This window comes from Vigna unguiculata, chromosome 3, assembly GCF_004118075.2.
Source record: "Vigna unguiculata cultivar IT97K-499-35 chromosome 3, ASM411807v1, whole genome shotgun sequence".
In the NCBI taxonomy this organism is placed as follows: domain Eukaryota; kingdom Viridiplantae; phylum Streptophyta; class Magnoliopsida; order Fabales; family Fabaceae; genus Vigna; species Vigna unguiculata.
The window spans coordinates 61,009,158-61,031,007 of NC_040281.1; the positions used below are offsets into that span (position 1 = coordinate 61,009,158).

General features: G+C 34.5%; 1 protein-coding gene across 2 annotated transcripts; it reads right to left on the reverse strand.

Annotated features, from left to right (window-relative positions):
- Positions 1-444: 444 nt before the first annotated feature.
- Positions 445-15,124, reverse strand: LOC114178688 (brefeldin A-inhibited guanine nucleotide-exchange protein 5). 2 transcript variants are annotated; one of them, XM_028064739.1, is made up of 34 exons: positions 14,697-15,124; positions 14,404-14,476; positions 14,000-14,228; positions 13,787-13,908; positions 13,645-13,703; positions 12,370-12,427; positions 12,207-12,291; positions 11,916-12,119; positions 11,784-11,842; positions 11,626-11,695; positions 11,477-11,545; positions 9,796-9,918; positions 9,665-9,718; positions 9,480-9,568; positions 9,268-9,364; positions 9,060-9,158; positions 8,773-8,964; positions 8,543-8,653; positions 8,277-8,461; positions 7,147-7,770; positions 6,546-6,963; positions 5,896-6,135; positions 5,677-5,800; positions 5,448-5,596; positions 4,590-4,946; positions 4,176-4,342; positions 3,832-4,094; positions 3,379-3,551; positions 3,187-3,300; positions 2,705-2,841; positions 2,281-2,602; positions 1,403-1,498; positions 1,168-1,171; positions 710-805 (listed from the first exon to the last, which is right to left on the reverse strand). In XM_028064739.1, the coding sequence occupies exons 1-34, from the start codon at positions 14,806-14,808 to the stop codon at positions 729-731; spliced, it is 5,355 nt and encodes a 1,784-aa protein (XP_027920540.1). In that variant the 5' UTR covers positions 14,809-15,124; the 3' UTR covers positions 710-728. The 2 variants fall into 2 exon arrangements, with proteins under 2 accessions (XP_027920541.1, XP_027920540.1); XM_028064740.1 differs by lacking the exons at positions 710-805; positions 1,168-1,171 and adding an exon at positions 445-703.
- Between the last annotated feature and the right edge of the window lie 6,726 nt (positions 15,125-21,850).

Below are 21,850 nucleotides of genomic sequence, written 5' to 3' on the forward strand. Positions count from 1 at the left end.
TAATACAATTTTTGTATTTCAAATTATACATTCAGAAATACAATAGAAAATATATTTTGAATTTTACATTCTGAAACGTAAAATAAGAAATATATTTTAGATTGTAGATTCTAAAATACAAAATTCCTATTTCAAATTGCATAATTCAGAATATAAAAATTGATACGAGATAGGGAAGAAATGTATGGAGGTGGAGGAAGAAACTGCACACCAAAAAAAAATGAAGGAAAGGGAAAGGGTGGAGGGATTGCAGCTGCCTTTTTTCTTCAGTAGTACATTACGAATAGCAAATAATTGATACTCTCATCGTGAAAGACACAAGGGTTTCACATGGTATTCATCTATTATCATACAACAAAAGACTCATACGAAACCTCACTCAGAGCTTTCACCTATTGTCCGAATACTGCACAAACAAATTGAGCTGAGTGCAAACGAATAGTGGGAGACGTCAGATGAAATCAAAATTACATTTCTATTGCCTTTCTACAAAACTGTTGGTACATGCACAAAAAATTTCCATAAGAAGATTAATACAAAAAAATGCTATCATATTTCTTTCCAAGCCATCTAAAACTGATATCGGGCCAATGCCCTGAAATTTATATCTGAGAATCCTAACAGCGGCATTATGAGATGGTTATGGTAAAAGAGGTTTCAATTGTGCTTGGAATAAATCACCAAGAGCTCCCCGAACATCCATCTGTTCAAAACAAAGGATAATCAGTTCAACACACAAGGTTTCCTTTCTTAACAACACCCATCAGCTGTGCTCGGAATAAATCACCAAGAGCTCCCCCAACATTTACTTAAGTTATAACGGTATTAGAGTATTTTTCTTGAAATGACTAACACGAAAAATGAGATGTCATGTAGAGTTTTCTTGCACGGAATGACCAAAATGTAGTTTAATTTTCTTCTCCTGGACAAATAATGAAACAAAGAGCGATACCAAGTATAGACCAAATATAACACTGTTATAACTTCATTAGATAAAAAGGATAGATTCGCAATAAGTTTGCAATGCCATATGAAGATCAAATTATATGGATTTTATGTGCTAGGCTAAACCAAAAATAGATTGGCCGGTGTAAGAACCATATTAGCCATTGAAACAAAATAATGACCAAAAGACAAACACCTAAATGGAGCCAAACAATGATCTTTCCATCTCTAATTTTCAGACCAATTCTTGTGAGATTTAAATTATTTAATGAAATCCTATTAAAGTATTCTTTTTCATTGACACAAGCATATATTGCGAACACAGCGAAATAATGACATAGGAAACATACATATAGCAGCAGCTGAAGAATCACAAAAATAACGTCTGCAGCCAAAATAATTATCAAAACAATCAATCAAAAAGCAGCCTTGAATAATTGTAGAAACAAGAAATTACCTGGTCACAGCAAACAAGTTTTGTTAGCAAAGGGTATAATTCCCTTAGATGTCTTCTAAAAATCATATTGTTCATAAAACTCATGCTTTGAAGCACCTACAAGGTAAATAAATAATTTATTAGCGCATAAATGAACACATAAAACATAAGTTGCAATGACTATCATCGAACTATATTGAAAAAAACTCTAGCGGACTACCCCTTTAATTGAATGTGTTATAGAAAAAAGAAACTAAAAAAAGGGAAAAACAGACTGGGGTCAGGGTATTCAAAACATTTGAAAAATAATAATTGTGGAAAAAAACTGAAAGAAATAAGAAGAAAACAAAGAACGCAGAACATCCACCCAGTCTTTTTATATAGGGCATGGCAAATCCCGTAAAACAAGTATGGGCAGAGCATCTTTGATTATAAAGCAGCAAATTTTGTAAAGAAGCAATACTTGCCATTCAAGACAGACAGGTTGAGACTTGAGAGTTTTTACTTCTCATAATACGGAAAGAGGACTTGGGACTTTTTTATGATATCTGATACAAATCAATCTACAAAATTCATCATTTCAACAAATCCTATTTTAAGTTCAAAGGGTTGGTATGTCAGGTTATGCAATCCACAAGCAAGCGCCACATCATGATAATTCGGCTATTCATAAACAATAGAAGCTTGAAACTGGTGGTGATATCTTGTTCACTAATAGTATAAATTATAAAAAAACTCTATTTAGATATTTAATAGCTCTTGAAATAAATTATATTTACACCATCGGCTGAAATATTTGCAATATTCACTAATCAAGAAGTATACGACTGGCAACACTATGACACTGAATAGAAGGCAAGTCAACTTTCATATATTATCATGAAGAATAAACTTCCAACCTTAACAATGATGGGAGCACGCAGTTCTAAGACTCGATGAATATCCATGTTATTGGCTTCTCCGGTACTTGACTGGAGATCAGATGCCTCCCTGAGCACTTGTTCACAGAAAGACACCAGCTTCTCCTCAGCTAACCTTTCAAACTTCTGTTCAGCATCAAGATCTAAAGCAATACTCAAGCCATTAACTTCTGTAGAGTCTGCATCTTGAAATCCATCAGAGTCTGCCTTTTTTGTTTCAAAGCAAGTAGTTGCTTTTTGCAAGATTTCGAGATATATGCCAGTACCAGCTAATTCCTGACGAAGAAGATTTATTGGTGGCCTATCCAAGAAAAATTTAGTGATGCTTGAAGTCCTCCATTCCAATGTCAACCAATTCCACCAGAACAAAAATAAGGCAATTAGATATTGAATTTTGCATTACCTTTCATCAGGAATTTGGTGCATACGAGTTCTAAGATTGGTGGATGAGTTATATGAAGCAGCAAACTCCAACACAGACAGCAAAATGTCCATTATAGAAACCTTCTGCTGTGCTTTTAACTTAGCCCAATATTTCTTCTGCAAATAATTAGAAAAAACATAGTTGGAAGAAGATACCATCTTATAATCAAAGTCCTCATCAAGAAATTTTTGGCTAGAAGGTGATGGATTCCAAACTCACTCAACCATCAAATCTTTAAACAGAGGGGTCTCAAATTACATACCTAATCTATTCCTCGTATATATAATACACAGTGTGAAAGAGGTACTTCCTCAAACGGAAATTTTTCTAAGACCTTAATGAGAGGAGAAAAACAAGGGAAAACCTTTCCCTTATCCTTTACAGAATCTAAGCCGTCAAATAACAGAAATTTAAGGGTACCCCAAAAAATGAGATCTGAACAAAGAAAAAGACACACAGACCTGAATACCATCAATAGCACCAAGAAGTAATATCTGTGTAATGCACTTTCCCCTGACAGTTGCCATGAAAGGACTCTCCTCATTCTTGGTATCTGGCTCTACAGTATCAGCAACCTAAAACAGAGTGATATAAGAGATGTATTCACAGGATAATAAAGGTCAATTTAGCAGTGCATTAAAGAAACACTATACCTTAACTGGAGAAGATGGTTGAGAAGCATCAGATACATGGCTTTTAGATTTTGTAAGATTTCGAAGGAAGAGATTTTCCATATTTCCCATAATCCGTTGACCCAAGGTTTGACTTCGCTGGAAACCTCCACCATCTGCAGTTTTGGGAGATCTTCCTGATGGAGATGGAAGACCTACAATAATAAACAATTCCTTGATGGTGTCAACCAAATTGATTTTCTCTTCAGTATCAATTAATGCCCAATTCATTCTTCATTTTTCCAATTTAATGTAGCTTCTAAGGCCCCACCATGAGATTTGGGGATTTTGAATAAGATATTTCACTTTTTTTTACCAAGGTAACTTTGACAAATCTTTTGATAACTAATACCACTTCTCACTTTTGTGCCTGAGCATGCTTTCACGCACACTAAACTATAAAGAAAATTTGAAAAAAAAAAAAAAAAAACTAACCTTCAGACTGATCTACATTGGTCTGTGATGCAGAATCTTCAACTTCATCAGCATTTGTGTTTGAGGATGCCAATGGGGATAATTTCCCATTACTATTGACATTAAGTTGATGATCAGCCATTACCTCATTGTCAACAGACCTGATGGCACCACTGTCCCCTGGGTTGCCTTCAGAATCACTAATAATGCTTCCCGGGTTTCTCATATTTTCGAAAGTTAATGCATTAAGCAGCTCTAAAGGTTGTGTAGCATATGAAGCATCTCTGGAAATTAATATTAAATAGATGTGTTATAGTTGATATTAACTAAAATGGAGGTTCAGAAAATAGAAAAAGAAATTGCACCTTATGCTTTTAAGTAAAGTATCCCAGTCAGTCGCACTGAATTGGTGTCCACCGACTTCAATGAGATGCACCAGAGCAGCAAGAGCTATCGAGACCACTGTTTGATCTGTTTTTTTAGCACAATCTAACAGCAGACCTAGTAGCGGAGGCAACATAAAACAAACCTCCTGGAAGCAAGATTCCTCATTAGTAACTATTTTGATATTTAACAGTAATCATATAAATTATGAACCTGAATTTCATACATATTTATAACATAACATAAGCATCTAATCCAATAAACTAACAAAGTCAACATGGGCAATTTTCCGTCAAAACTATGACACCATGTTTGCTAACTTTTGTTGAGAAATTTTCACATGCATGTTTGTTTAAGTTACAAGAATAGAGAACAATATTGTTTTAGATCACTACCTTATAGAATGTGTTGAAAAGGTTGCATAGCAGCTGAAGCGAATGTATGCTTGTTTCACGAAACCAATCATCACCGGTTGAAGTAAAGCCCTCTTTCCCAGCATGTCTCACGTGATCAAAAATTGGAAATAGAACTCGATGAAAAATACTCTCCCAAAATGATGTGGAGAACTTGCTACCTCTTTCATTCAATAAATCAAACAAGACTTCAAGAGCACAACTTCTGACCTCTGGCCTTTGATCTGAGGTTAGATCAGACAAACCAGCCAGCATTGGGAACCAATAATGCTCAGTTACTTCCAAAGTCGCATCCAAATTAGCATCAATGGGCATTAAAGCACCTCCAGGAATAAGACCCTAAGGCAAAAAACAATTAAAACCACTTAAAAGAGGGGTGTCAATGCAAGGAAAGAACTAACCATTGACAGTAAAAGTGAATAAACAGTTTCAAATCCTTAAACAATGTACATTTAATCACAATCACACATTACTCAAAATCATGAGCTAAGTTAGCATGCTCCCTTTTTTCATAGATTTCTGTTTTGAACATTAGATATCAGTGCAATACGGAGCTTTTCATTTAACTGAGATGTCTCTCAGCTTGTGAAAAGATTGAACATTTGAAAAACTGATATTAAAACAGTTTAGCTTCCAACACTGTACATCTCTGTACTGAGATATCAAACCCTCATAAAAACAAGTAGATGGAAGACAACTCCAGTGTGCCAAAGTTACTGGACTTTGAAATGAACAACTACCCATTTTTTACTATTAATGTCTGTGAGCATGCATTCTTTTGTGTGGTGTGTGAAGCCTTCAAATTCAGAAAAGCAATTTCCTACAGATAACCCAGCAAACCTCTGCAAGACGGTCCTCACAGATCCGCAGGAGTGCAATAGCCTTCAAACTAATGCGATGTGAACTTTTGTTGTTGGCAAATCTAATCAGACAATTCACGCAATCCATGAAACAGTCGCCCACTACTTGATCAAAGTGTTCTAAGATGACTGTAAAGTTTCAACGTGTTAGATACACCATAATCACAATTGTAGACTGCAATGACACAATCAAAGAATATCATTCCTACCCTGCTCAACATTTTCAAATGCACTCTCCACAATTGATTCTAATTCATCATCTGCAGAAGCTGTAAATATCATAAATACACTACGCCACCCAGACTTTATGCTCCCAACCTTAGATTTTATCATCTGAAATAGGCAACAGTTCCAGCCGAACTTCAGTTAATTTATCCAATGATATTAAGCTCAAATGTGAGAATAATAAGAAATTATGCCTACAACACCTGGACAATGCAGTCAACAATTAGCCTCCTTTTGGATTCACTTGGACTATTTCGCATAAGAACAACAAATGGTTTGAGAATATCATTTTGGAATGAAAACTTCGCCAGTTCAGCACGCTCCAAATACTTTATACTAAGCTGTCTTAGAGAATCTATTGCATACATAGCAATTTTCTCATCATGATGACTCCCAGCTGATATAAAGTGATTTGCTAGAACAGTCCAGATTCTAGCCCAGACCTTAAAAACATAACAATTAGAGCTTAGAAATGAATTCAGAGCAGCATCAAAAGACAATATTATAAATGGGATTGAAGGACAGAATAGTTCAACAATTAAGGGAATGAAACCAAAACTTATAAGTGATAACAGACAGCTAGAGAAAAATGACACCTTTATATGATTCCTCTGTAATCAGTAATTATCAAAGCATTTATACACGTACAGATATGTGCATTATTTATATATGCATAAACTAATCCAATTATTAAATTTCCTCAAGGAAACAATGCATTCAAATAAAAAATTAACAATAACAAAAAGTCTAATAACTCAAAATAAAGTGAGCAGAAAAAACTGGCAAAGGTAAGACATGAAACACTAAAATGATGAATAAAAATTATGCAACTGACAGTTGGTAAAAGATATACCATACGTATGCGAGCCATATTGTAATAACTAATTTCAACAAGCTTCTGCAAGCTGAAGACACGAGCTGGAGTTTGTTTTAGCTCTTCAGCTGATACACCACAGAGAGCAGTGAAGAATTCCACAACTGAATCACTAGGTAGTTTGACACTATTCATAAAAACTTGTTCAGCAGGTTTCCCAGCTAATTCTCTCAGAGATTGAACAACAGCATCCTTGGAGATTTGATTTGACCCTTGCATAACAGTAGCAGAAATTGAAGGAGTTGATGTTATAAATTCAAGGCGAGAAACACATTCCAGAACTGCATTCCATGTGTCTTGAAGAGCATTCATATCTGAATCACACAGGATCAATAATGTGCGTAAAGCTTCCACATTTTTACTACGCATTTCCTTGGGGGCATGCAAGAAAGTAAACCTGAGGTGTCAAAAAAGAAACTAAATGAACCTGGTCAACTTACGAAGCATCAAAGTTTCCATTCAGTATTTCCATGCACAATTCCTTAGCATGTTAATATAAAGAAAAAGCAGATAACTTGTAATAATCAAAGCAACACTTTTTTGGGGATGGGGGATGATGGTGGGATACTGGAATCTATACCTAACGAGAGATGTTAGAAATGCATATCGCATGGTATCCATCCCAAGCACAAACGTAATATGTATGCCAGCTTTAAATCCCTCCATCAACAAAACAACTCGAGGCTTGTTATCACCTTCCTCCATAGTTACAGAAAAAGTAGCAAGCAAAGGCCACCCAACAGCTTCAACCATGGGCCTTACAAGTTCAATCTGTTGGGCAGTGTAGAAAACTCCTCTTTTCACCCCTTTATTCCTGAATATAGCTTGTGTTTTCTTAATAATAGCCTCACTTTCAGACTTGGCATCACCTGATGACTTTCCTTTAGGGAGAGCCAGATTAAGGATACTGACAAGACGTCCTTCTTCACCATCTGGCTTCTGTCTGCTGCTTTTTCCAATTAAAGATGTGTCATCTTTCATTTTAATCTCCTCTTTGACAATAGAATCATAGATCTCTTCCAGTAGTTCTCTAGGAGCACATTCATCTGGATCATCCCTAGCATTCATGCGAACAAAATCTGACTTGGCCATCTTGGGCCACACCATTGGATTATGAGCATCAGTATTTAACATAATAACAGCATAAGCTAGCACATATGCAGTATCTGCATTTTTGAAAAGGCCTGGATTGTCTGCACAGTATCTGTATAGACAACATGCACAAAAGATATAAACTATTGGTACAGGTAAAAGGTGTCAAGCCAATGAAATATAAAGTATAAGACACAATATACATAAAACAGTCTTGATCTTGGACCAACCAATCGAAATGGATCATTATAACATGACAATCAACCAAGATTTGACACCTCGCAAAACACCGAGACATCTTAACCTCAGTCCACATGAAGAGTAACAAATAGAACTATCAAAGTTTTCCTTTCTTCCCACTAGGTAGGTTCAAGGAAATCAATAACTGATAAGCACACTGGTTAAACAAATGACCTGGTAATAAAACTCCTAAACAAGAATAATGATGAATAATTATTGTGCACATATCATCTACAATATCCAGCATTCAGGAGATTCCAACACAGATGCATAAATGGATACTTCTAATTATTCAATCACAGTTCTACAGATAGGAAACCGATCGCCACTTGGGAAAGGGGATATGGAGGGAATCTGCATGTACAAAAAAGCCATTACCTCTCTGCAAACTTTTCCATGATCCGATCTATCTTTTGAGCTTCCCCAGGAAGTCGAAATCCTTTAAGAAACTCCCTGATTGCAGTATCAAATTTCAATCCAGAAAATTTCATTGAATCTACATAAGCATGCATCACGGCAAGGGGGAACTCTTCATGTTGACCTAAATAGTCACCAATTGTAGCCTGAAAAAAACAAACATTTACATATTCCAGAACAAATTTAGATGCAATGGTAGATAAAAAATAATAGTGAAGAGTCACAACCTTATCCAAACTGGGAGTGTTTTTCAAAAATTGAGCAACTGAAGCAGGTGTTTTTTCCACCAACTTGTTTGATATTAGATACTCCACCCCCTTCATTGGTTTTCTGTTGAACTAAAAGATTATTAAAACCGTAAGTCAGACCCCAACCATAACTTGATCATTATGCAAAAGAAGGTTAAGACAAATTTCCCCTTCCCTGTTAAAATACTTAAAGAATGCATGATATATACCTCAGCAATGGCAGCCTCCAACGTGGATTTATGAGCCTTAGCCTTCTCAAAATCACTAGTCACATCTTCCCGGACTCTTATTTCAGAAGAATCTTCAGCTGAGATCCCTTCTTGCTGATTAATCTTTAACTTTTCCAAATCCCTATGAGATTGCTCCCAATCAACCAGAGATTTAAGCACACTCACAAGACCCTGAGAAAGACAGAAAATGGGATCAATCACCAACTTTCATCAAAAACATCCATTCAACAAACTAATGATTTCCAAAAGAAAACAACTAAACCTACTTGAAGTGACGAGCCTTTAATTGAAGCTGTCTGAGAAACAACAACTGAATTTGGATCAGAAATTTGAGTCCCTTGAGCTATTTTGGATAGAGTAGTAACCTACATACATTGGTTTAGAAAATAAAAGATTACTATATTTATCAAAGAGGAAATAACTGATTGGCATGCTGTCTGTAATGCCCTGATATACAGTTCAGTAAGATTATACCATTCGTTCAAACAAGTTCGGCGCCTCAAGATCACAATCATAATTCACAAAGATGTCAACAAGCATCTGTGGATCCTTACATACTTTCTCTAACATCCTGCAAACCCATACTAAACTAAATTAATGAGGAAAGGGAATGACAATGAACACAACAAGAGAGTTCATTGACATAATACTAGTAATTTTTTAATCAACTAGGGCAAACATTATACCGAAGAACACTGAGTTTTTGGTTGGCTGGAAATTCCAAAGCATCCAGTGGTCTAAGAACAATCAACGGAAAGAAGATCCCTATTTCCCCCTGGAAACAAAATAGTGGAAAAACAAATGAGACATCACATTAACATTATTTCACTGTGGAGAAGCTTCCAGAAACTCTGCAGAATAACATGCATACTTTGAGACTCTCCCTGAATCGCAATAACAGCACCAAGAATATTCCAGTTGCGTACTGCCAAGAAAGAATATTGATATTAAAATTTACACACAGATACCTTCACAAAGATAGATAATGTTGTTCCAAAAAACCTGAAATATGACAGGGGATTGTGAAACTGAAGCTCGTAACAGTGCATATGAAAGATATGCCTTCACTGAATCAATAAAATGGAAGTTCTTTGTAAATGAATGGCTGACTCCCTCCAACAAACCCTGAAAAATAATATAACAAACATGTGACTGTGAACAGTCAAAATAGTAGTTTTCATAGAAAGAAAAGCTTGAATACCAAATGTGGAAGAACAAGGATGGAATATTTGCTCCTATCCTATCTACTCCCACATAATGCTACAGTCTAGCCTAAGAATGGGCAGAACTAAAAATTATATCAATCAGCAATAGGAAACTAGTTTTGCCATGTAATTGCTCTTAAAAACATTTCTTGAACCAACAGTTCAACAGCAGTAGCCTGTAGTTGTACAGTGAGTTTTTTTCTTTTCAGAGCTTTACAAAACCTTGATCCTCTGAATAATTGAGGCATATTTTGTATTCCCAGCCTTTTTTTCGTATTTTGTCCTTCATTTTGAATTTTCTCACAGAGGAATCTTTTTGTGGCTACTTAGTGGGATTCATTCACATGGAAACTTTCTTATAATCTTTAATTCATGGAAAAATAAAGTAATTACTAAATATTCAATAATACAAGGTTACATGCACATGCATACACTCACCGTTTCCAACCCCTATAATTTCTATAACCAGAGTACAAGGCTGCAATCTCCTTTCACCACATATTTCTGGTTTTAACTTTAATGAATAATATAATTTACTGAAAGAATCCAAAAGGGAAATTATCTACGTATTTATCATGTGGGTGAAGAAATCAACTAGCAAAAATGTTTGGTCGAATAATGTGACAAAAGTGGCTTTTGGGAAAAATCAAGCCCAGCTGGTTAACGAACAAGATCAAGGGCTCAGAAGGTGTATACAGTATATCTGAAGAAATAAATGAGGGAAATGAAGAAGCTAGGACAACTTGCTAACTTGGCAAGTTAGTTCTGTACCATGCTGGAACGGGTATTAAAGTTTTAGGAGACTATTATTACACTGGGGAAAGGGGGAGATAAATATTTATATGTAAGTTAGTTAACATTGACTATTCAGTAATACTATTTTATTTTCTTTTATAAAAGGTCTCGCTCTAACAAGGATTGCAGTGATAACAGATTCATGAAGTAGTTCAAACTAGTCCAATGCAATCCATATAGAATTACGTTTCCCTTAATCAATATCATATGCTAGGAAACCACTTCAATCTGTGATTGTCTTAGACTTAGTCACCAAGTTACACAATATACGAAAACTGGTATCTACAATTTCATTTAAGAGAAAGATGGCACATCTCGAAGAGTGATAAAGAAAGACAAGATGTAATCCTTCCCTAAGGCTCAGCATTAAATACTAAATATCAACAGCAAAAAAATTATTATAAATTTTATTTCCTTGTGTTGGAATGCAATAGAAAAAGGCTGGAGTAAATCTTAGGTTTTGTTAGGTAGTTCACTCAGCTTCTAACAATTACATGCACAATTCTAGATCTTAACCAAGGGTAACATCATTGAGTGATGCCAAGTCAGCCACATAAAATATAAGTACCAGGCACCAGCAGGTCAGCCTCTAATTAATAAAGCAAATAATTACTTCTGCATGCCAGTGCATTATTCTTCACCTATTAACTAAAAAGTAATAGAAGCTGAAATCACCGTATGACCTGAAGAAGCTCAAGAGACAATATCCTCGTCTTGGTTGTAACTTCATCATTATCTTCCTTCATACCCATCTGCAAAATTTAAAGTGTGAACTATAGTTAATGTGCAGAAGAAATAACCACCATGTTCTTGTTAAAGTGAGATAACCAACCTTGCAAAGAGTGCGGAATACCAGCAAAGCATCGCGTTTTACTATGCCCATGCTCTCCAAATCAATCCCACTTTACAGAAGATAAATAGTTAAGCTCCTATTCAGAGTACAACATAAATGCATATCCCAAAGAACAATATCATATTCATGTTTTATACCGTGTTATCTTTTTACCATCTTCCGTATGCACAGCCTTGTCCAGTACTGCTTCTAAGCCCTATACAAGACATACAATATTGTCATCATAAGGGCATGCTAGGGTTTCATACATATCTACACAATTGATTTACCTTGATATCAGCACCCCCAGCAAGATTTTGAAGCTCCTCAAGAGATGTTGGAGATGCATCCTTGGCTTGAGTAAGTGCATCACCTAAACTTGTTTCTTTTTCGTTTGAGTCTCCAGTTGAAGATTCATCAGATTTTGGGTTCAAATTCTCTGCTGAAGGTGCCTTTGATATTGTTTGGCCCACAGAAACAGATGGAGCTTCAACCTGGAAATTTTGACGGGCACTTAAAAAACATTTACTACAAAAGCCATAAGCCAAATATGCACTTAATGAGAATTTTAGAAGCCCCACCGGATCAGTTTCCATTCTTCTGAAAATGATGCTGATCATCTGTGTCAGCATTGCCTTTGATGTTGCTTGGTTTACAGGGCTCTTGCTACAAATCCAAAATAATTAATCTCAGTACAATAGATTAGCAATAACAAGCCTTGAAGACAAAGGAAATGATTAATACCTATTCAGAGCAATATTGTAGCATACTCTGATAACTCCCAGTAGAGGTTCACCATGTACTGAATGATGTAAATAAGAATTCAAAAATACAAAAATAAATAAATATAAACATATTAAAAACAAAGAAAAACATCAATGCAATAAACGTCTTCTGGTAGTGCAAGGTGGTTTTCTAATCACAGCACCAATATAAACGACCAATGCTGACATGGTGAAAGGTCAGTAAAAGCACAACAAATATATGTAAGACAGTAAAATTAATTTGTATACAAACATTGGTCTAAGCCTCAAATTGTACACATGTTTCAATAATGCATGAAAGAAAGAGAGTGTACTAGTAATCTAGTCATTTCCATTAATGAAATTTCTTTTTCTCCCCTCCTTGACACAACAGTTTAGCATCTTTAGTCACCTAATTGAAGCGTCCCAACTTCCAATATTAACTAAAAGAGAAGTATAATAAAATGAAGAGAATCTAGTAAAACAAAACCTACACGCAAGCAGCAGAATGCTGAAGCTAGAATCATAAATGGGCATAAACAGACCTAGCTCATTGAACTATCCAAACTCATTCTTCAAACAAGTCAACCCATCAACAATTGCCTGGCCATCGTGACATCGTAACAACTATTGTCAACATTCAATTGCAACTAGAACCCCAGTTTATAACCCTAAAACTTATGGTAAAGGAAAGAAAAAGACCTCCAAAATAGACACACTTTCCCCAAAGTGTCTTTCTCAACAAGAGAAACATTTTCTAAGGTAGAGACACCAATGGTCGAAAGGAAGTGAATCCTTGAGAATATACATCCAAGACAAAACAAAAAGTAGATTCAAAGCCAACTTCTACACGAAAACCCAAATAACTTTCTTAGAAAAAAAAAACATTATATAACAAATAATAGGGAGAAAATTAAATTGCTCAAACATTTTCGCTTGAATAAAATTGCAGCCAAACCAAAATAATTCATTCAAACAGATTACATTGGAAACTAAGGTCATGCTGAGCCAACTCTTTTCCTATGGTTATTTTGTTTGGGTACATTACCATTGTTTTCCAACAATATCAGCTATGGTCATAACATGTAAATTAATCTCCTTTAGCTAAAACCTTCTTCTAAGCTTTAAATAAACATTAGGTTAATCATTTAAAGTACATGTAAGGACGTTTTTGTTCTTTAACTCACGATAGAATTTTGAAGATACCTTGCATAGCATATTATCAGCAGACATATATAACAAAACAATGCATTCTTTCCTATTACAGTAAACATACCTCTGAATTTTGTAGAAGCCACAGCAGTAAGAAGAACCTTCAGCACTTGGAGAATGGTACTGCATCATGATTCTTAAAAATGAATAGGTGTAACAGGAAGTATACATCGAGTAACCATTAATATGCATAGTGATTTCCATACCTGTCAGGTGATGAATTGTCAACACAACTGCAAACCATGTTTAGAATGTCTGTAAACAATGGGACATTTTTACCACCCTCTAACCCAGGATCTCCCTCCAAATGGTCATACGCAATAAGTTTCTGCATAAAGAATAATTAGTCGGAGCAAGTAACCAATTTAGTATGAACAACGGCGATAACAACTGTCAATTAGTGCCGAGAAGGTATGTACATGAAGACAATCCAAAGCTGATTCAAGGATTTTCAAGCTCTTAGTCTCAAATGCAAGACGAAGTGGATTTAAAACAATTTCTGCATCATCTCCTTCAAGTGTATTCCCGGCACTAGCCAGAACAACATTAATGTTTCCAGTCTTAGGCCTGTCGTCTGAAGCATGCTCGGCCTTCTGTGACTGATCTGCTTCTGTCCTAGTTGCCACTCCATCATCAGTCTCATTCGCACTAGAGAAAAACAACATTATTCAAATATTAAAACCAAAAGCTCGATCACACTTCCGCCGAATAAGGACTGTTACCCACTTTCCATAAAAAGAATTACCAAACGTGCATGCACAATATTCCAAAACGCATCAATAACATTCTATCTATCATCAACGTTTATTCCGAAACAGCTCACCTGCCAGATTCAGCTGAGGGCGCAACTTGATTGACCTCGCTCTGCTTTTTCTGGCTGGCCTCTTTCGTGATATCTATACAATTACACAGCACACACCAAACATAACTAAATAATCAGCGACATAGCCATTTACCGGTATCATTGTAACTAGACGAACTAAATAATCAGTGCGACCAGTCGAACATCGGAAGTGGATAATTATCTTATCTAAATGGAAACGAAAAACAATGAAAAAGGATTAAAGGCATTATATAGCGAAGAAAGAAGTGGAAACAGGGATCTAGGGTTGAAACCTGTGTAATTCTGTATAGCTTTCTGGAGTTCGGGAAACTTCTTGCCATAACACTCCTTGAGCATAGAATCGAATGCTCGAGTGACGAAACCCCCGGCTGCACCTCCGGCCATTTCCTCTCACTTAATTGTTCTGCGGTCAGGCGCGTTTCTCAGCGGCGTCACGGATCGCAGACGGCGCGCAATTCGGAATCGGAATGCAGGCGAATCGAATTGAAAATCATCCGAAATCGGAAACGAGATCGTTCAGTCTCGGAGAATGCGAGTTGTCCGGCGGCGATGGAATTGGATACCGGAGAGGAAGAGGGAAGAGGAAATGGAGCTGCAAAGAGTACGGGGAAGAGACAGAGATCTGAGAAATGGAGAGAAAGAAGAGCGTAGATCTGTCTTAAATGTTTTGTGTCTGTTTTGGTCTCGCACTGCCAAAACAATACTATTCCAACCATGTTGTTTCCCCAAGTTGAATTAGCTCAATTTCAGAAGACACAGGGGCAACTTTGCAATATTAATTTTGTTTTTCCCCCCTTCTCGATTTTTATTGGTCTAATCTCATGCTTTCCCTTTTGGGCTAAATTAGATTAAGAGAAATTACGGGCAAGTTCTTTTCACACCATGGTTACTGTCTGCACCTCCATAGATGTTGAAAAGACAAAAAGGCCCTTATTTATATCTACACATAACCTAGTTATATCATCTCCTCTATCCTTCTTTTTGCCTCTACCGAATTGCTTAAACTATCCAATCTCTGGTTGTCATCCCTTAAATTCAAGTATGAATCTAAGTTTTATAATGACTAAAAATAAAAAAGTAAAATACTATACAAAGTTAAATTTATCGTTTTAAATTTTTTAGTTAAAATTGAAGACAATTTTTTATGTGTGAATTAGACTCATGTCTCATTCACACTAAATCTTTATGTGAATCTATATATTCTAAACCTTTTAATTTTTTAGATTGTAGAGTCTAGCGGCAGTACAAATTTTGTAATCTATAAAATTTCATAGTTTAATTGCAATTCAAAATACTCTTTTAGTTAGGAATACAATTTTGACTTCATCTTCACTTCTCATGATGAAATGTTCATAAATGATATATGACTTTTTTTTCACGGTGTTTGAAATGAAGTTAGCAAAATATGTCATTCTTAACCCATTATTTTTATAAGTAAAAAAAAATGAGCTTCAACTAAAATTAGACGATGTACGAGTTCAAAATATATATTTTTTAATAAAATTTTACCAATTAATATTATTTACAAAATAATTAAATTAATTTTTTTTCTTTTTTAAAAATTGTTTATCAAAAGGTTTGTATAAATTAGCCGACCTTGTTTTTACTAGTTTCAGATAAATTATATTTTTTAAAAGGAAATATTATACTTTTTTCTCTCTTAAGAACAATTCACGCACTTACAAATGTTACGCAATAAATATTAAAGAGTGTGTATTGATTAGAAGTCTAACGTCCTGTCATCACTCTTAGCTAACCAAATTTTATATATTTCGTCTAAATTATGAATTTAATCTGATAAGAAAAGTATCTTAAATAAACAAGCCGATAATAATATATAACCTAAAAATGAACTAAGAATGAGAACAATAATAACTGCATGAAAGTAGCAATATAACACTCCCAAGTCATTAATTGATGTAAATTCAAAATATTTATATTTCGTAATCTGTATTATTATATAAGATTTAAATACCTTTTTGTCCTCGTTTTCGTAGTATTTGTTGCGAATGGTCATCATTTTCACATAATGTTTAAAATGGTCCTCATTTTTACATAATGTTTAGAATGGTCCCCATTTTCGCAATTCGTGTTTTATTTGGTCCTTTTCTGTAACGTCGTTTAAATCATTAACGGAGCATTGTACATGTGGCACGATTTGTATTAGGGTGTATTACGTGTACCGTACAGGTGGCTTAATTAGATATTTGGGGATAAATAAGTGAGCTAGGGTTTTGGTAGGGAATGTTTGGGCAATTGGTGAGTTTTGGCAATCTTGTTCCTCCATTCCCAATTGGTATTGCTGCAATCTTCTTCTTCCTGCAATCCCATTATATAGGTATGTTACGATCCCAATCTTCTTCCTTTACCTCTGGTTGTAATCGTTGGAGGCAACCGTGTTGTATCACTTCGTGCACTATTGGTGGTTCAACGAGAAACGAATTAACCCCGACTTGTAGTTGCAGAGAGATGGTTGCTTTGAGGATGACAAGAACTCCAAAAAATATTGGTAGAAAATTTTGGGTACAATCTTTTTTTATTTTTGTGTTAATAATAAATTGGTTTTAATTTTTGGTTTATTGATTTACAGAGTGGTGGTTCCAATAATGTGGGCTGCAACTTTTTCAAATGGTGGTGTTGATGAAAAGGATGTCATCATCATGACACAAATGAGGCAGATTAATGATTTTGAGAAATCATTGAAGGTTGTTGAGAAGAGGCTGCAATTAGTAATAGGGTTCATTTGAGTTGTTATTGTATTATTCGTACTGTTATTGTGTGTAATCTTTTAAAGTCCAATATGTTTTGTACTATTGTTAAATGAAGAAATGAATTAGTTTGATTATGTTGATATTAGTCCCAACATGTTCAAAATGACATCTTAATCTGAGCATTGAAGTAAGTGAAATTGATTTAAGTTTTGGAAAAATTAAATTGATATAAGTCTGGAAGAAGTTAAATTCATAACATTAATTCATCCTCATTAAAATGCACTACATCAATGTTCGGCAAAAGTGAAACTGAACGAAGTATAAGGAAAGTCAAAATGCAGTACATCAATAATGAATTCTACATCAGAAATTCTAAAAAATAACTGAGACGTTTGTAGCTACTATCATGGCCTCCTCCTAATATGTAATTTCATCATAAACACCTGAAATGGTTCTTCTGGTGTTGGTAGTGGTGTTGCTTGACTCTCCACTTCATTCCTTGGTGGTTGAGTTGTTTGAGTTTCAGCAGTTTGTGCATTCTCAGCAGTTTGAGCATCTGGTGCAGTCTCAGCAGGTGTTGCAGTCTGCTCATCCACAGGCTTATCTGGGCAATTGTTCATGTTATGTCCAATTTGACGGCATATGCTACATTTTTTTCAATGACCTCCTTTGTTGATTTATGTGTTATCCTTTCTCAACTCCCACTCTTCCAACCTTTTTTTTTTCTTGGGTCTTCCTGGTAAGATTCTCTTATGTGGTGTGGATGGACGTCAGGGTAGGGAGCTCTTTCCCATAAGACTTGACCATTGACTGGAAAGATGATGGATTGGTATGAAGTCCTCAGCATTGACATTGATGAAATTCATTGCTGCAATAGCATGACAGCAAGGGATAGCAGTCAGAAGCCATTTCCTACAGCTGCAATGTTGAGCATCCACATTCACTGTGTACTTATCTCCAACCATGGATATGTGCCTCACTTCAAATATCTTTTCTCTTGACCAGCTGCAAATATCATTACACATATCAGTACACGAATAAGTTGATTGTGTTAAAAAAAGACAAAAACCTAACCTTGGGATCCAATATTTGGTTAACTCCTTTTCCTTATGTAGTCTGTCAAGGACCTTTGGGCAAATGTTTCCTTCAAAAGTTGTAACCTTTTTTCTCTTGGTGAACCACCTTTCCATTAAATAAACTCTGTTTTTCTCGAGCATGGTGATTATGGGTTTGCCTCTTGCATCCACTATGACACTATTAAAAGTTTCACTTATATTGTTGACAATTGTGTCGCATATGGCTCGACCACTAAATCTAGACTTGGACCAGAACCTGCATAAATAATAGCGTCAGTATTGATATCAGGTATTTTATTTGTACAGAAATCAGGTATCTGTATAGAAATTAGGTATTTATACAGTAAAGATACCTTGGAGGTATAGCAATAAGGTATCTGTAAGCATCAATATTTAACTCTTTAATTGTTAACATCACTCTTTCCTAAACTGCTGGGTGTGTGCTCCTAGCAGCCTTCCACATGAGTATCTTTAATTTTTGGCCATAGAATCTTTTTTTGAAATTTGCATACAGATGCCTCATGCAAAACCTGTGCTCAGCAGTGGGTAATAGGTCCTGAATGGCAGGCACTAATCCCTATGCAATGATAAGATTATTAGTACTTACAACATTAAACAAAAATTAATAAATTGAACATATATTAAACATACCTTTTGTTGGTCAGACATAAAGGTCATTGTCCTACACACGTCAATACCTCCAAGATCACCAATAAGCAATTCCAAGAACCATGTCCAAGTTTCTTTATTTTCAACTTCCATAACAGCATACGCTAAGGGCAGTAACTGATCATTAACATCTCTACCCATAACACTCAACAACTCACCTCCGTATTTTCCTTCTAAAAAACAACCATCCAAACCTATGATGGGTCTACAGAAGACAAATGAATCTTTACATGCTTTTAAACAGGAGTAAAACCTCTGAAAAATTGCTTCATCATTATCATTTTCCACTTTGATTTTTACAGTTGATCCAGGACCCTGAACCCTAAACTCACTTACCTCGTTGATGATGATTAACTAGAAAATTGAAATGAAGAGTGCAACTGCAATCCAATGATAAAATGGCAAGTATTAGCCGCTTCCTCTGCAAATCTGAACTCAAGAAAGACGAAGATAAAGAAATTTTCCTAATTGTAAAATTTCTCCTAAATTGAGAAATTAACGTTAATTAGCCACCTGTACAGTACACGTAACACACCCTAATACAAACCGTGCCACCTGTAAAATGTTACGTTAATAATTTAAACGACGTTACAAAAAAGGACCAAATAAAACACGAATTGCGAAAATGAGGACCATTCTAAACATTCGGTAAAATTGAGGACCATTTTAAACATTTTGTGAAAATGAGGACCATCCGCAACAACCACTACGAAAATAAGGACCAAAAAGGTATTTAAGCCATTATATAAATATGATGTCATTTCAATAAACGTTTTTGTTAACTTTTATACAATTATATTATTAATTAATATAATAAAATCGTAGTAATTTTTTTTGTTATAATAACTATCGTAATAATTTTATTATTATTATATTATAAATGTCAACGTGAGCTAATGCATTATCCATAGTTGTATGCAGAATATGTTAAAAAATGTAACCATAGTTGTTTGCATTGTTTATAGATCATACAAAACCACTACATACGAACATATATAATATATTTGTATAAATATTTTGAGTGAGAAGTTGAAGATGACGTACTAAGGGAATATAAAAAATCGCGTTTAGGTATCTTAAGTTGAGACAAAAAGTTGAAGACTCTATGATAATTGTGATTAATTATCATTCAATTATTGATGTAATATATATATTTAAGTGTGGCTAAACTAGGCCCACACTAATATTTAATTAAGGTACCATGGCTTAACATGAAATGAACATAAAGTAAGTAGATTATCTTTTTTCACAGAATAATTATAATTAATTTATTACATTTCAGAAAAAAGAGAGATACTCCTTCTATGTAATATTTTCAACAAAAAGAAAAGAAAAAAGAATCGTCTATCTAAAAGTGTACATTAAAATGAAACATTTTCGTTGAAATATATATATATATATATATATATATATATTATATTTCGTTACATTTTATTTTATTAATATTGATTAATATAAATCGTAAAAGTTTGAGAGTGAATTTTTGTCTTTCTCGGACAAATGTGTTTGAATTATCTGACTAACTAAAATGCTGTTTAAAGGAGTAATTTTGTTTTTATAGATGTTTGTGAGGTTTAGAAGTAAGTTCAATGGCAACAATTAAGAAAAAGTTATTTGCAATTTAAACTTGTATTACTGCTATAAATGATTATTTGTGTATGGTCTTAACATTTTAATGATTAGTCATATTATAAAATTTTCTTTCATAAAAGTATCGTCTTAACACGTCATAACAAGGTTTTGAATAATTTCTTTACTGAACCTGTTTTTGATGGAATGACTTTTTCAACCCATAGATTAAATATGATTAAGTGCTTCTCTGATCGTTTTACTTTTGTTATTATCCCAAGTTAGTGAAATCTTCGTCATCATTTTGTTTGCCCCCAAAAGCAGAGGAAAAAACAACATTTGTTTATCTCCATTGAGCTTATGTTCAAGTTTCGTGTTTTTAAATGTCACCACTCACTAACATTTTCAACTAAGAAAGCACTAAAATGTCACCATGATATAACCAAAGATCGTGATTAATTTAACATTAGTAATTTTATATTTTGTACGATTTCCTTTATCTATGGTAACTTGTAATTAGAAATTAGAATATGACATCCGTGTGAAATTTTCAGTGACTTGTTCTTTTCTTGTGTCACTAATTTCCATTATTCTATACCTGGTCAATTAATGAAGTAATGAATCATCTCTTTTATTCCAAAAGCTCGAGAAGATTCAAGCTTCTAACTTTTACCATAGAGTCACAAATAAGAAATATGAGAAAATAAAGAAATCTCAAATAAAAAAGTGATTTGTTCATGAAGAGCAAGTGAACATTTTCAAAATCGAATTGGAAAGTGTTAAAACGATTAAAAATAATGTAATTTCATAATTATGAAAATATAATTGCAAACCTAAACTTCCAAACTAATGTATTTAATAAAATTGAATTAGACTTGAAATCTATTCGATATCTTCAAAGTTTTCGCAGTCTTTATAATATTTATGTAATCTACATGTGCGATTTACTCTTCTACTTCTGATATACGAACTGCTTCTGCACTTCATTGCATCAACAAAATCTAATGGAAGAAACATGTAAAATAGAAAGTTATGATTTTTAAGAACTCCCCCAAATCACACACAGAAGATTTCCCTTAGAATGATGATAAAATTATGTAATTGACAGGTCTCGTGTTTACTTTTCATTTTCACTTTTGAGTCTTACACAAGAAGTCTCAAATAAGTTCCATGTCTCAAACTAGTTCAACCGCCATTTAGTTCGAATTCCAACTGGTTTATCTAACCATCGACGTGAATCGGTCAGTAAACAGAGAAACCAATTGAATTACCCTATTCAACTCCACAATTTTCCACTTTAACACAGCTTAAACGATCCAATTAAACGTATGATAACAGAACAACAAAACCACTGTTCCTTGTACAATAATCAGACAACAATAAGAATTAAAGAATCGAAGA

Excerpts from the sequence above, each read along its gene's own strand:
- LOC114178688 (XM_028064739.1), bottom strand. The coding sequence starts at position 14,808 with ATGGCCGGAGGTGCAGCCGGGGGTTTCGTCACTCGAGCATTCGATTCT. Across the intron at positions 9,719-9,795 it reads AATCCCCTGTCATATTTCAG|TACGCAACTGGAATATTCTT; the intron begins GTTTTTTGGAAC and ends CTTTCTTGGCAG. Across the intron at positions 8,965-9,059 it reads TTAAAGGCTCGTCACTTCAA|GGTCTTGTGAGTGTGCTTAA; the intron begins GTAGGTTTAGTT and ends TGTCTTTCTCAG.